Source organism: Trifolium pratense, linkage group LG7, assembly GCF_020283565.1.
Source record: "Trifolium pratense cultivar HEN17-A07 linkage group LG7, ARS_RC_1.1, whole genome shotgun sequence".
In the NCBI taxonomy this organism is placed as follows: Eukaryota; Viridiplantae; Streptophyta; class Magnoliopsida; order Fabales; family Fabaceae; genus Trifolium; species Trifolium pratense.
Window position 1 is genome coordinate 2,561,264 of NC_060065.1, and position 12,894 is coordinate 2,574,157.

Below are 12,894 nucleotides of genomic sequence, written 5' to 3' on the forward strand. Positions count from 1 at the left end.
TACACAAACATTCTAAGCTAAAGACTGTGTCAATATATACAAATTAAATCATTTCAATTATATCAAATTTAGACATTAAATAAATAATAGCTAGTTTGTTACTACTATTAGTTATTAGTTATAGTTTAATGAAAATAACATGTTAAAAAAAAAAATTCTATTTTATACCAATCATATATTAGTGAAAATTAGAAAAGAAAGAAAAAAGGGAAGGGATTAAAACTCTATTTAACAATGCTAAATTTTGAGCTTATAATTCAACTTATGTCTTATAAGTTCGTACGAAAAATAACCTATTTGATAATCTTTTTTCTCATAAGCTCGTAGCTTAATTTTACTATATTATAGCATTTTGATAAGTTAATTTAATTATTAACTTATAGTTTAAAGTTTAGTATATCTTATCATTTTCTATTCTAATTTTACATTTTTACCCTTTGTCATTTACTTGAAAAATAAATATTAAGTAACAAAAAAATTATGTCATTTTATACTCATAACCTAGTTAACCCATTAATTTTATACAAACCCAATTAATCCATTATAAGCCAGCTTACGTGACATTCGATCTGATTGGACTGAACAAATCGGAGATCAAAGAATTAAAAAAAAAGTGAAATTTTTATCTCTTACTAAACCACAATACAATTTTTATTTCTAACAACTAAAATATTAAAATACCTAAATGATATTTGTGCACAAGTTGTTTGTTTCATTTCATCATTTTCATGTTTGTACCTTAAAACATGACTTTGTTGTGGCTTTAAATATTAAGTTCGCTTCTCTTCATTTGCCTTCCTCCGTAGCCAACATTCAGACAAATCTTTTCTACTCTCTCAAACAAAAACGCGATCACTTCTAACTTCTCCGACCACCGTAACCACCGTAGCAGTTCAATAACATTCTCCGACTCCGATATGGACAACTCCGGTTAGTTCTCCTTCTCCTTCTACTCTTACTCTCACTCTCACTTACCTCCATCGTGTCATTTCTTCAATTCTTCTCTTTCATTTTCTCAATTTTACAGTTACTTTTCACGTTTACAATTTCAATCAAACAACCAAAACTTAGCTAGTTTCATCTGTTTTGAGAATTCTCGAAAATCATCGTTTCTCAAACTTCAATTTGGGCGTAATCACATGAATCCGGCGTTTCTTTATACAATTTTCATTGCTCTTTTTTGCTTCCATTTCTTATCGTGTTAGAGTCTAAGACTCCTTAACGATCTATGGGGGTTATTAAATCTTGATGCTGTATACAATGAAGTTTGAAAGGGTTTATGTATGAAAAATGAAAAATCAACTTGATCCTCGAGCTTGCTCAAAATAAATGTGTAGTTAGTTATATTTGAAATTTCTGTTTGCTGAAAACGACTTAAGCTTAATCATAGAATATAAGTGTACAAGTAAGTCTTGTTTAAAATTGTAGTATTATTTTAACTTCCTTATGAGGAATTGATCAGTGGATTATATTATAGGAGACTGTTATTTTTTGGGGAAAATGTTGCAGATTAAATCGATCATGAAATGACTTTGTACGGATGTGTTTCAGTTTAATTGATTCATTGTGTGTTGATGTATCTAGCAGGAAATACACTAGATGTGGTTGTGCCGCCGGTTGAAGGTGTTGCTGGAGGCGGTACCTCTTACGGGTGGAATGATGGTGGCACACATGATTTGATTCACCTCAAGGGGCCAATTGACCCTACAGAAATTCCAACTAGGGATTTAGTGCATGTATGGTCCATGCCAAGCACAGCGAACGTTGGACCTCAAGAAATGCCTCGTCATTTGGAGCCTGTTAGTATTTTTATCTTAGATCAGCTAAAGATTATGTTATGGCTTATTATTTAAAATTTGTATCACCCTATATATACATAATTTCATATTTTCTGTAAGCATGGCGTTAGCAATGCCCGTTGTTTATGAATAGGAACTGCATGGGTGTTAATTAAAATGCCATTTCTTTACAATTTATCTTGTGTGATAATTAATTGTTATTTGATTTTTACTATATTTACACAATTACGTGTTTAACTACACTCAATGAATGTTTCAGCAGCTATTCCTGCTGCTCCAGAAGTAGCCATTTTATGACTTTGCTTTTTGAACTTTCACAGTTCTCTACCTTAATTTTGAGGTTGAAGTTATGCATGAAGAATTCGTACAAATGTTTTAGACGGAGGAAATCCTAAAATCTAAAGCATTGGCTATTTCGCTTGACGCTAGAGTTTTTGCTTTATCTTGTAGATAAACCTGCTAGCAGCTAGAAATGAGAGGGAGAGCGTACAATTAGCTATTCGACCAAAGGTTTCATGGGGTGGTTCTGGTGTTGCTGGGACTGTTCAGGTTCAATGCAGTGACCTATGCTCTCCTTCAGGAGACAGGTTGGCATTTTATTTATTGTATGGAACAAATGTATGATTTACTTTGATTTATACTGTGTTGCTGACATCAGCTTTGGCAGACTGATTGCTGGGAAGTCACTACTGTTGAGGCGGGTGGTGCCGATTTTAGGTGTACCTGACGCTCTTGTTCCCCTTGATCTTCCAGTTGGTCAAATAAACCTATTTCCAGGGTACGTATCTGAGTGATATTTATGTTATAGTTTTTCTTCTTGTGCTGTTTGCACAAGATGCTGGATGATTGATTAATTTTCACTCTGCTGTTTGGTATTATTCAGGGAGACTACTGCTCTTTGGATATCTGTTGATGTTCCAAGTGCTCAACCTCCAGGACAATACGAAGGAGAGATTCTCATTACTGCTACAAAAACTGATGCAGAGTGAGCCTTTTTTCTTTTAACAACATTTTTGTTTCCGATTTTGTATTACAAATTTTATTTCATAGCCTTTCTCTGTCAACTTCAACCATTGTACAGATCTCCTGTTCAAAGTTTAAGCAAGGTTGATAAACATCAATTGTATAAGGAACTTAAGGAGTGCCTTGACATTGTTGATCCAATCGACGGAAAACCATTAGATGAAGTGGTGGGTATTTTCAATCACTGCGTGTCATTCTGGTACTGTATTTAATCTTGGTGTTATTATGGATTTTTCATGCAAGCATCTCATTTTTAGGTTGAAAGGGTAAAGTCTACAACTATATCGTTAAGAAGGATTCTTCTGTCTCCATCATTTTCTGAATTCTCCTCAGAAAATGGGATAGCAGATGTAATGGAAGAGGATGCCATTTCAAGTCTCTCTCTACGACTGAAGTTAAATCTCACTGTCTGGGAATTTGTACTTCCTGAAACTCCTTCCCTTCCTGCTGTATTTGGTGTATCCTTAACCCATATTAAATGTCAGACAAGCAACCCCATTTTATTTTACTTTGTTTTATTTATTTTTCATAACTCTTGGAGAAAATGTTACCGGTATTTATATTGTCTCAGTTGGGTTATTAGATGCTAAATATGTCTGCTTACTAATTACAAGTGACATTTAATGTGCATTTATTCTTAAATGGTGCATGACACCATAGACTACAACCATTAGATTGGTTTACAATTTAATCTTGATGAAAAATTTATACCAATGACTGTACCATATGGTGTGTGACTCACCCATTTTTAATTGGTGCATGCTGAGTGCAGTTTACAATACAAACAAACTATGGGAATAACTATGATATGGGACTGCCACTTGTTTAATTCTTACTGCTTATTTTGCATATTTCATTCACTGTGCACTTGTGGTCTATATCTTTGTGAAATAGAGTTTATTTGTTTGCACATTTCGTTGTTCCCTTTATTCTACACTAGATATCTGATACTGTAATTGAGGATCGCTTTGGTGTTAAACATGGGACAGCTGAGTGGTATGAGGCATTGGATCAACATTTCAAATGGCTTCTTCAATATAGAATCAGCCCCTATTTTTGCAAATGGGCTGATGGTATGCGTGTTTTGACATACACATGTCCATGGCCAGGTATGTTTCGAAGGCAATAAGTTTGACAGAGCTGCAACCTCACAAAATAATAGAATTGCTGAATATTTCCCTCTTGTCATTGTAGCGGATCATCCAAAATCAGATGAATATTTTTCAGACCCACGGTTGGCAGCATATGCTGTGCCATACAAACAAGTAGTCTCCGGGTATACAGTCAGTTGTCCCCGTTCGCTTCTGTCAGGTATATTTGCAATGAGAACTGATGATATTCAACCACCTGTTGATGTGCCACAGTAATGATGCGGCGAAGGATTACTTGCAGAAACAAGTTGAGATATTGAGAACCAAGAATCACTGGAGAAAAGCTTACTTTTACTTGTGGGACGAGGTACAAACATGTGTGCTATAATTACTAATAAGTCTGCCCTAGGATGATGTCTTGGTTAGGTTATCCAGTTATCCACCTTTATCCTAACTTTGGATTGAATATTGCTACTAAAAAATACAATCAGCACAGTGACTTTTGCAGTAATCATTGATTAATTGTTTTATTTCTTCCCTGTTGTCATTCAAAATCGAGTAGCTTTATTAAATTTTGATGGCCCTAGATGGTATGTATAACTATTTCCCTGTGAGAACTCCACACGACAAATCATGTCACAATTCTCTCTCTCTCTCTCTCTCTCTCTCTCTCTCTCTCTCTCTCTCTCTCTCTCTCTCTCTCTCTCTCTCTCTCTCTCTCTCTCTCTCTCTCTCTCTCTCTCTCTCTCTCTCTCTCTCTCTCTCCTCTCCCCAAACACTAAATAACTGGGCCCTCAACAATATTTATGAACATTTATTTATAAATAAAAAATAGGTCAGCACACATTTTTTCACATGAGAGGATCCGTTACCATAATTTTGAACCTGGTCCAGTTCACTGTGATCCTCATAAGCTAATTTTCTTTCTTATTTTGTTCAGCCACTAAATTTGGAACAATATGATTCTGTTCGCAACATGGCCAGTGACATTCATGCATATGCTCCAGATGCTCGTATTTTAACTACATACTATTGTGGTACGTTTATCTATATGAAATTATTCTTATTTAACTTCTACTGGCATATACGTAAAATACATGGTAGTTTATTCATTTTAATGTCACTTAAGTTGTTTCTTGTATTGGTAATGCCTTTGGTTTGTTTGACATATTCACATTTTGGAATGATTGGAATATTTCACATAGTTGTAACAGCTGGCTGTAATGAATTCTCTTCATTAATTGGATAGCTGAAATTGTATTGTCCATTCATAATTACTATTATTTGATCAAAGAATAGTTTTGATGGGGATATGACTACAGTTTATTTCTTCTAAATTTTTTCCGTCTTTGAAAATAGTATATAGTTTTGCAGGGAAATGACTGCAGTTTCTTTCTGCTAAATTTGTTCCATCTTTGATTTTTTTTTAAACTACTGTGTAAATAATAGTTTTGCGAGGATACGACTGCAGTTTATTTCTGGCTCCACTAAATTTTTTCTATCTTCAATATAAAGTTTCGCATGTACCAGGGGAAAAATGTAGCATAATTTGTATTTATATTTCAGTATTTATACGATAGTCAATCACACATTTGCTTCTTTTATTATTTATTTTGTTTTATGTTTCTGCTAATTGTAGGACATGCTTCTTCAGTTTAATTTTAATTACATATTCTTACATGACTACACCAATTCAAAATTTGTCTCAGCTTTCTCCAGCCAGCACTTTCATTTTTACCTTCCGTAGTTGTTTCTTCTTTTCACTGAGTGTGTCTTATTGTGTGTTTTATATAGGGCCAAATGATGCACCTCTTGCACCTACTCCATTTGAGGCTTTTGTAAAAGTTCCTAGTTTTCTGCGTCCTCATAATCAAATTTATTGTACTAGGTATTGTTTTATATTGACCGTATCCCTATCGAGAGTAAAGTACATTTTATTTTTATCATGTAACTTCCGCCTATTTATTGTTTTGTTTGCTGCAAGTGCTTCATTATATATTTTCGGGGATTTCTTGACATGAATTAATTATTAGGTTTATTATTATTGATTTTTCTTAATACTCTGGAATTTGGATATTATAAGATCATTTTGTAATTTAAACTGAATACATTTGTGACTTAAACTTGGTATCCTTGTCAAATTATAATTATCAGTATGTCAATTTATTATTCTTTTTGTCCTCACTTGCCTCTTCTAAAGTCTGTGGTGATGCAATATATAGTTGTGGGTTAAATGTTCCTGAAATCTACTTATATAGCGAGACTCCATTTATGGTGAAACAATTTCCAAAATGCTGATTTATACGATTTGTTGTGAAGCAGTTTTCAGGATCTTGGTTTATTTTTAGTGGTACTTGATTTTTCTCCCCACATTTTCCAAAAGCAGTTACAATGCTAGTAGATACTGTTTCTTGCTCATTGTTGTTGAAGGAATTTGTCATCTAAACTGGTTTTATTTGGGGGAGAGGTTTTATGCTTCCCAGAGGTCCAAAAGTCCCCCCTTCTCAGATTTTGTTGCCCGCATCTATATTTTTAAAGCTCTCATATTGTGGTTCACTTTCATACCCAAAAGCTACTATTCAGTAAAAACTAAATAAGTCGTATTTATTGGCGGGCTTATAGTGTAATTTTGGATCTTCGCGGGCTTAATACTTAAGTATTATTTATTTTGCCTGTGGAAGAAATTAATTTTACAATTGTAAAAATAAAAGTGGCAATGAAGAATATCACAACTTTTCTTTCATTTAAGCATGCTAAGAACTTGAATTTTTCTTTACAGTGAATGGGTCTTGGGAAATCGAGAGGACCTGGTCAAGGATATTACTGCTGAATTACAACCAGAGAATGGTGAGGTAATGTTATGTAAATTCACTGTCTTTTCCTCATCAGTAATTTGGTTTGTGCTCTAAATATCAAACCAAGGCTCCATTTGGCTTATTTAAGGAATTCATAGTGTTTATTGAAGTCTTGATACTTCCCAAATGCTCCCAGACGTTTGTGCACAATGGCCAAATTACATTTTTGTGATAGATGTCAGGTTCCTAACAAAGCGTCGGAGGATTTATTTATTTTTTAGTAGATTTTGAACTCCCATTTTCTTTGCTTCTCAAAGCTCAACAGCCAACATTATTATATTGATGCATTCTAACATATTTCCTCACAAAGGCTCTTTTTTTTTTTTTTTGGGGGGGGGGGGGGGGATAATTATGGTGATATTTCACCAACAATAAATAGGTCGAAATCAAAAATCAATGTGTGAGTAAGTGTACTGATGCTAAAGTAATTGGTCTGTTGCACTGAATATTTATTCAGTAAATGCAAGAATTCCGTGTTTGTTGTTTCTATGTAGAATGCAAAAATCCTAGATCAGATTAATAACAAGTGATCCATAATAGAATGTGTATTACTATCATGGCCATGCTAGCGCCTAGTTTTATTTGCTCATTGGAGGCTGGTGGTTTTGTCACAGGAATGGTGGACATATGTCTGTATGGGGCCATCGGATCCTCATCCAAATTGGCATCTTGGAATGCGAGGCACTCAACATCGTGCTGTCATGTGGCGTGTGTGGAAAGAGGGTGGCACAGGATTTTTGTACTGGGGTGCCAACTGCTATGAGAAGGCAGCTGTAGCCAGTGCAGAGGTGATTGTGTAGCTTGTTTATGTTTCTTACGTTGGAAAATAATGGAGTCGTTAGAACTTGGTAGACTCTATTGTTATTTTCCTATAATTGATATATTTTTGTGACAGATAAAATTTAGGCATGGCCTTCCTCCCGGTGATGGAGTTCTGTACTACCCTGGTGAGGTATTCTCGACTAATCATCCAGTGGCTTCTCTTAGACTAGAACGCCTACTCAGTGGCTTGCAGGTAAGAGTATTTACTTTTCCCCCAAAACATATTGCAAATTATTCTCAAAATATGTGTATCTTGACGAATCACTTGTCTTAATATAAATGCTACTTGTATGAAGCTCTAGTTTTAATGGCATGAGTTTGTATAAGTGTTATAAATAGTTTTTCTTTTATATATTCTGATCTTAGATTCCTTGTTTGCCTTTATTTAGGACATCGAATACCTGAGACTTTATGCTTCAAGATATGGTAGGGATGAAGCTACTGCACTTTTGGATAGAATGGGAGTTTATTTTGGTCCTGAGCGTTACACACATGAGCACATGCCAATTGATGCAATGAGGGGTCATATATTCAATTCCTGCCGTTCATGATTTTTGGGACCGATATACTGAAAGGTTCGAAGGGTACATTTGGCAACCGCTGAAAATTTTAGGTTTCAGTGTCTAGATTTTAAAGATGCGCCAATCTTCACCTCATCTCGCCGTGATATATACATATTGTAGTGCACAATTTAAACTCTATAGATGCGGCGACTAATATAGAACGTAGTTAGATGATAAATCTTTTGTTTGCGCCGAAATGTGACCATCAACCATACATTCTATCATGATGAGAAATTGCAGTTTATTTAAGTCACTTGAAGTTATTAAGCCTACATAATTAAAGGGTTGTGTATTTTATTCTCGTATATTTCTCTTTTAGCTTGCACGATACACCGGTAAATTTGGGGGTTCATTTACTGTCTATATATATATATATATATATATATATATATATATATGAGTCAGGATCCGTTGACAACAACTAGTTTGACACCAAATGTTACACCTCTCAATAACGTTTTAACCGATATAAATTTTATAAAATCCACCGTTGGATTGAAAGTTTACATCATATAGATCATTTGTGTAAAATTTCAGACAAATCCAAAATCATTTGATATGCTATTGAGACACATAAAGATTAACGGCATTTAAAAAAATACAAAAACCGTTAATTTTGATGTATCTCAATAACATATCAAATGATTTTGGATTTATTTGAAATTTTACACAAATGATCTATATGATGTAAACTTTCAATCCAACGGTGGATTTTATAAAATTTATATCGGTTAAAACGTTATTGAGAGGTGTAACATTTGGTGTCAAACTAGTTGGTGTCAACGGATCCTGACTCTATATATATATATATATATGGGGCTGCTAATTTAGACCCAGTTGGGTCTAAATTAGCAAGGTGCACCTTTTGAGTTGGACAAAAATACCCATTTTTTAATTTTTTGGAAGAATAGAGCAACAGGGGCATTTCTGTAATTTTACGCAACAGTACACGCGCCCCCACTTCTTTTTCCCCCCCCAGGACACGTGGCAGCGTGTTAGTGGACAAGATCAGCGCGCGTGCATCACACGCGCCGACAAACGCGCGTGGTGCTTGCTGGATGACGCGGAGAGAGAAAATTCTGAAAAAGGCAGGCCACGTGTCATGATGTGATTGGCTGCGTTATTTTTTTTTCCATTTTATACTTTAAACTCGATTATTTCGTCGTAAATTAATTTTTTATTTTTTATTTTTTATACCAAAATTCATAATTTTTTTTTCTCTACAAATAGAGACTTGGTTTGTTTGATTTGGACACCGAAAAAAAAACGCAATTTTTCACTACTTTAAACTCGATTATTTCGTCGTAAATTAATTTTTTATTTTTTATACCAAAATTCATAATTTTTTTTTCTCTACAAATAGAGACTTGGTTCGTTTGATTTGGACACAGAAAAAAAAAACCCAATTTTTCACTACCTTAATCTCATCAAATAACTAATAATCAACTTACTGAAACCATTCTACCAGCAAAATGGTTTCAGATTACAACTCTCTGAAACCATTCTACCAGATAAATGGTTTCAGAAGCAAACACAATTAATAAATTACTCACTGAAACCATTCTACCAGTAAAATGGTTTCAGAATACAACTATGTGCAACCATTCTACAAGCTAAATGGTTTCAGAAGCAAATAACTAATAATCAACTTACTGAAACCATTCTACCAGCAAAATGGTTTCAGATTACAACTCTCTGAAACCATTCTACCAGATAAATGGTTTCAGAAGCAAACACAATTAATAAATTACTCACTGAAACCATTCTACCAGTAAAATGGTTTCAGAATACAACTATGTGCAACCATTCTACAAGCTAAATGGTTTCAGAAGCAAATAACTAATAATCAACTTACTGAAACCATTCTACCAGCAAAATGGTTTCAGATTACAACTCTCTGAAACCATTGTACCAGATAAATGGTTTCAGAATACAACTATGTGCAATCATTCTACAAGCTAAATGGTTTCAGAAGCAAATAACTAATAATCAACTTACTGAAACCATTCTACCAGCAAAATGGTTTCAGATTACAACTCTCTGAAACCATTCTACCAGATAAATGGTTTCAGAAGCAAACACAATTAATAAATTACTCACTGAAACCATTCTACCAGTAAAATGGTTTCAGAATACAACTATGTGCAACCATTCTACAAGCTAAATGGTTTCAGAAGCAAATAACTAATAATCAACTTACTGAAACCATTCTACCAGCAAAATGGTTTCAGATTACAACTCTCTGAAACCATTCTACCAGATAAATGGTTTCAGAAGCAAACACAATTAATAAATTACTCACTGAAACCATTCTACCAGTAAAATGGTTTCAGAATACAACTATGTGCAACCATTCTACAAGCTAAATGGTTTCAGAAGCAAATAACTAATAATCAACTTACTGAAACCATTCTACCAGCAAAATGGTTTCAGATTACAACTCTCTGAAACCATTGTACCAGATAAATGGTTTCAGAATACAACTATGTGCAATCATTCTACAAGCTAAATGGTTTCAGAAGCAAATAACTAATAATCAACTTACTGAAACCATTCTACCAGCAAAATGGTTTCAGATTACAACTCTCTGAAACCATTCTACCAGATAAATGGTTTCAGAAGCAAACACAATTAATAAATTACTCACTGAAACCATTCTACCAGTAAAATGGTTTCAGAATACAACTATGTGCAACCATTCTACAAGCTAAATGGTTTTAGAAGCAAATAACTAATAATCAACTTACTGAAACCATTCTACCAGCAAAATGGTTTCAGATTACAACTCTCTGAAACCATTCTACCATATAAATGGTTTCAGAAGGATTTTGGTGTCCAAATCAAACGAACCAAGTCTCTATTTGTAGGGAAAAAAAATTATGAATTTTGGTATAAAAAATAAAAAATAAAAAATTAATTTACGACGAAATAATCGAGTTTAAAGTAGTGAAAAATTGCGTTTTTTTTTCGGTGTCCAAATCAAACGAACCAAGTCTCTATTTGTAGAGAAAAAAAAATTATGAATTTTAGTATAAAAAATAAAAAATAAAAAATTAATTTACGACGAAATAATCGAGTTTAAAGTATAAAATGAAAAAAATCACGCAGACCCATTCATATGCTGACACGTGGCTGCCTTTTTCAAAAGCAAAATTTTCTCTCTCCAGCTTATAATCTAGTGTGGCGCAGACAGGATGATCTGATAGATCAGGATGATCTGGGCTGTCTGATTGATCAGACAGTCTTAATGAGATCACATCTTGGCTGTCTGATGGAAATCAACGGTCTGTAACCATGGTCCATCCGTACGCGCGCGACACTGGATCCACGTCTATTAATTGTTTAAGAAGGTGGGGCGCGTGTTGTTATTTTTTTTTATGTAAAATTACAGAAATGCCCCTGTTGCTCTATTCTTTCAAAAATTAAAAGAATGGGTATTTTGGTCCAATTGAAAAGGTGCACCTTGCTAACTTAGACCTAACTAGGGTATAAGTTAGAAAACCCTATATATATATATATATATATATATAATACTATGAACTAGTTATATGTCATTTATGAAGTATGTTTATTGAGTTCATTTATAAATTACAGTGCGTTTATATGTCATTATGGTTAGTTTGCAGGAAAGGATGATTTTCTATTTATACAGGAAATGGATAAACGTTTTTTTCTCTTTTCATGAGAGCATTGCCTGCCTTTGTACAATATCTTTATATTAATGGTGGTGTCAATAGGATTAAGAATATCATTGCATTAATTATAAAGCTTTGTAATGGAAACTCATATCGCTATTAACCTTGCGAATGGAGAAAAATACTAGCAGCATAAGTTTGGAATGGATTTAATGACAAATTTGATAGGAAATTCTCTACCAACCATGGAAAGAAGACCTGAATATTTTCCGTTCCTTAGGCTAATATGCACACGAATAGAAGTCATTTGGTGATATGATGCTCCTGATTCAAGTTCACAAAGGATACTCTCATAGTTTGAGCTTCATGATTCATCCAAAGACCTGAAAATAACTGGCAATCATGACGAGAGGGGGGCCTCTGTATCAAATGAGGAAAGGATTGACATTTGACAAGCAACGAAAACATAATCAAATTTGAAATGATTGTTACATTTTTTTTTCTTTTTGACATTATGCAAATGGCAAGCGTAGGGGTAGGGTCATTTCATATATGATATCAATACCTTACAGCTGTGTTTCTTAGTCCCATCAAAACAGATGTATGTATCAAAAAATAATCAAAACAAGTTTTTTTTTTTTTTTGACAGTATCAAAACAAGTTTACATGTTCCATTCACGAAATTTATTTTCGCGTGTTTAATGAAATATTTAAATTACCTTTTTTATAAAAAATACTTAAAACAAACTAAAAACAACTTATAAATTTGTATAGGTTATCTATATCATAAGATAAATATAAGTTACTACATATTCAAAAATCTTTTAAATAACAAGAGTATGCAAGTTAACTGGTTACGTGTTTGCGATAGTTTAAGGTTTAGTGTTTTTTTTTTGGTACAATAGCAAAAATTGGCAAGAAAAAAAAAAATCAAGCACGAGGCTGAAGCACCCTTAAAGCATCAGATCGGAGAATGCTCTTTATCTCTGTATGCAGGGATTTGTAAAAGTCAATTTGTCATCAATAGATGATCCTAACTTCGTCAAAAAATGTACACTAGAATTATCTTCCCTAAGAGAATGAGAAAGCAAACTTCTCAATTCAAT

At 33.7% G+C, this 12,894-nt stretch overlaps 1 protein-coding gene across 3 annotated transcripts; it reads left to right on the forward strand.

Annotated features, from left to right (window-relative positions):
- Positions 1-702: 702 nt before the first annotated feature.
- LOC123893592 lies at positions 703-8,458 on the forward strand. Of its 3 annotated transcripts, none has more exons than XM_045943345.1 (16): positions 703-930; positions 1,588-1,799; positions 2,250-2,386; positions 2,467-2,577; positions 2,683-2,784; positions 2,881-2,989; positions 3,080-3,280; positions 3,763-3,931; positions 4,017-4,098; positions 4,187-4,280; positions 4,854-4,950; positions 5,708-5,801; positions 6,693-6,765; positions 7,383-7,556; positions 7,664-7,783; positions 7,980-8,458. In XM_045943345.1, the coding sequence occupies exons 1-16, from the start codon at positions 918-920 to the stop codon at positions 8,139-8,141; spliced, it is 1,950 nt and encodes a 649-aa protein (XP_045799301.1). In that variant the 5' UTR covers positions 703-917; the 3' UTR covers positions 8,142-8,458. The 3 variants fall into 3 exon arrangements, with proteins under 3 accessions (XP_045799301.1, XP_045799300.1, XP_045799302.1); XM_045943344.1 differs by having other exon boundaries at positions 706-930; positions 1,585-1,799; XM_045943346.1 differs by lacking the exons at positions 7,664-7,783; positions 7,980-8,458 and having other exon boundaries at positions 735-930; positions 1,585-1,799; positions 6,693-6,760.
- The last annotated feature ends 4,436 nt before the right edge of the window (positions 8,459-12,894 follow it).

Coding starts and splice junctions, on each gene's coding strand:
- LOC123893592 (XM_045943344.1), top strand. Junction 2,578..2,682: donor CAAATAAACCTATTTCCAGG/GTACGTATCTGA, acceptor GGTATTATTCAG/GGAGACTACTGCTCTTTGGA. Junction 6,766..7,382: donor TACAACCAGAGAATGGTGAG/GTAATGTTATGT, acceptor GTTTTGTCACAG/GAATGGTGGACATATGTCTG.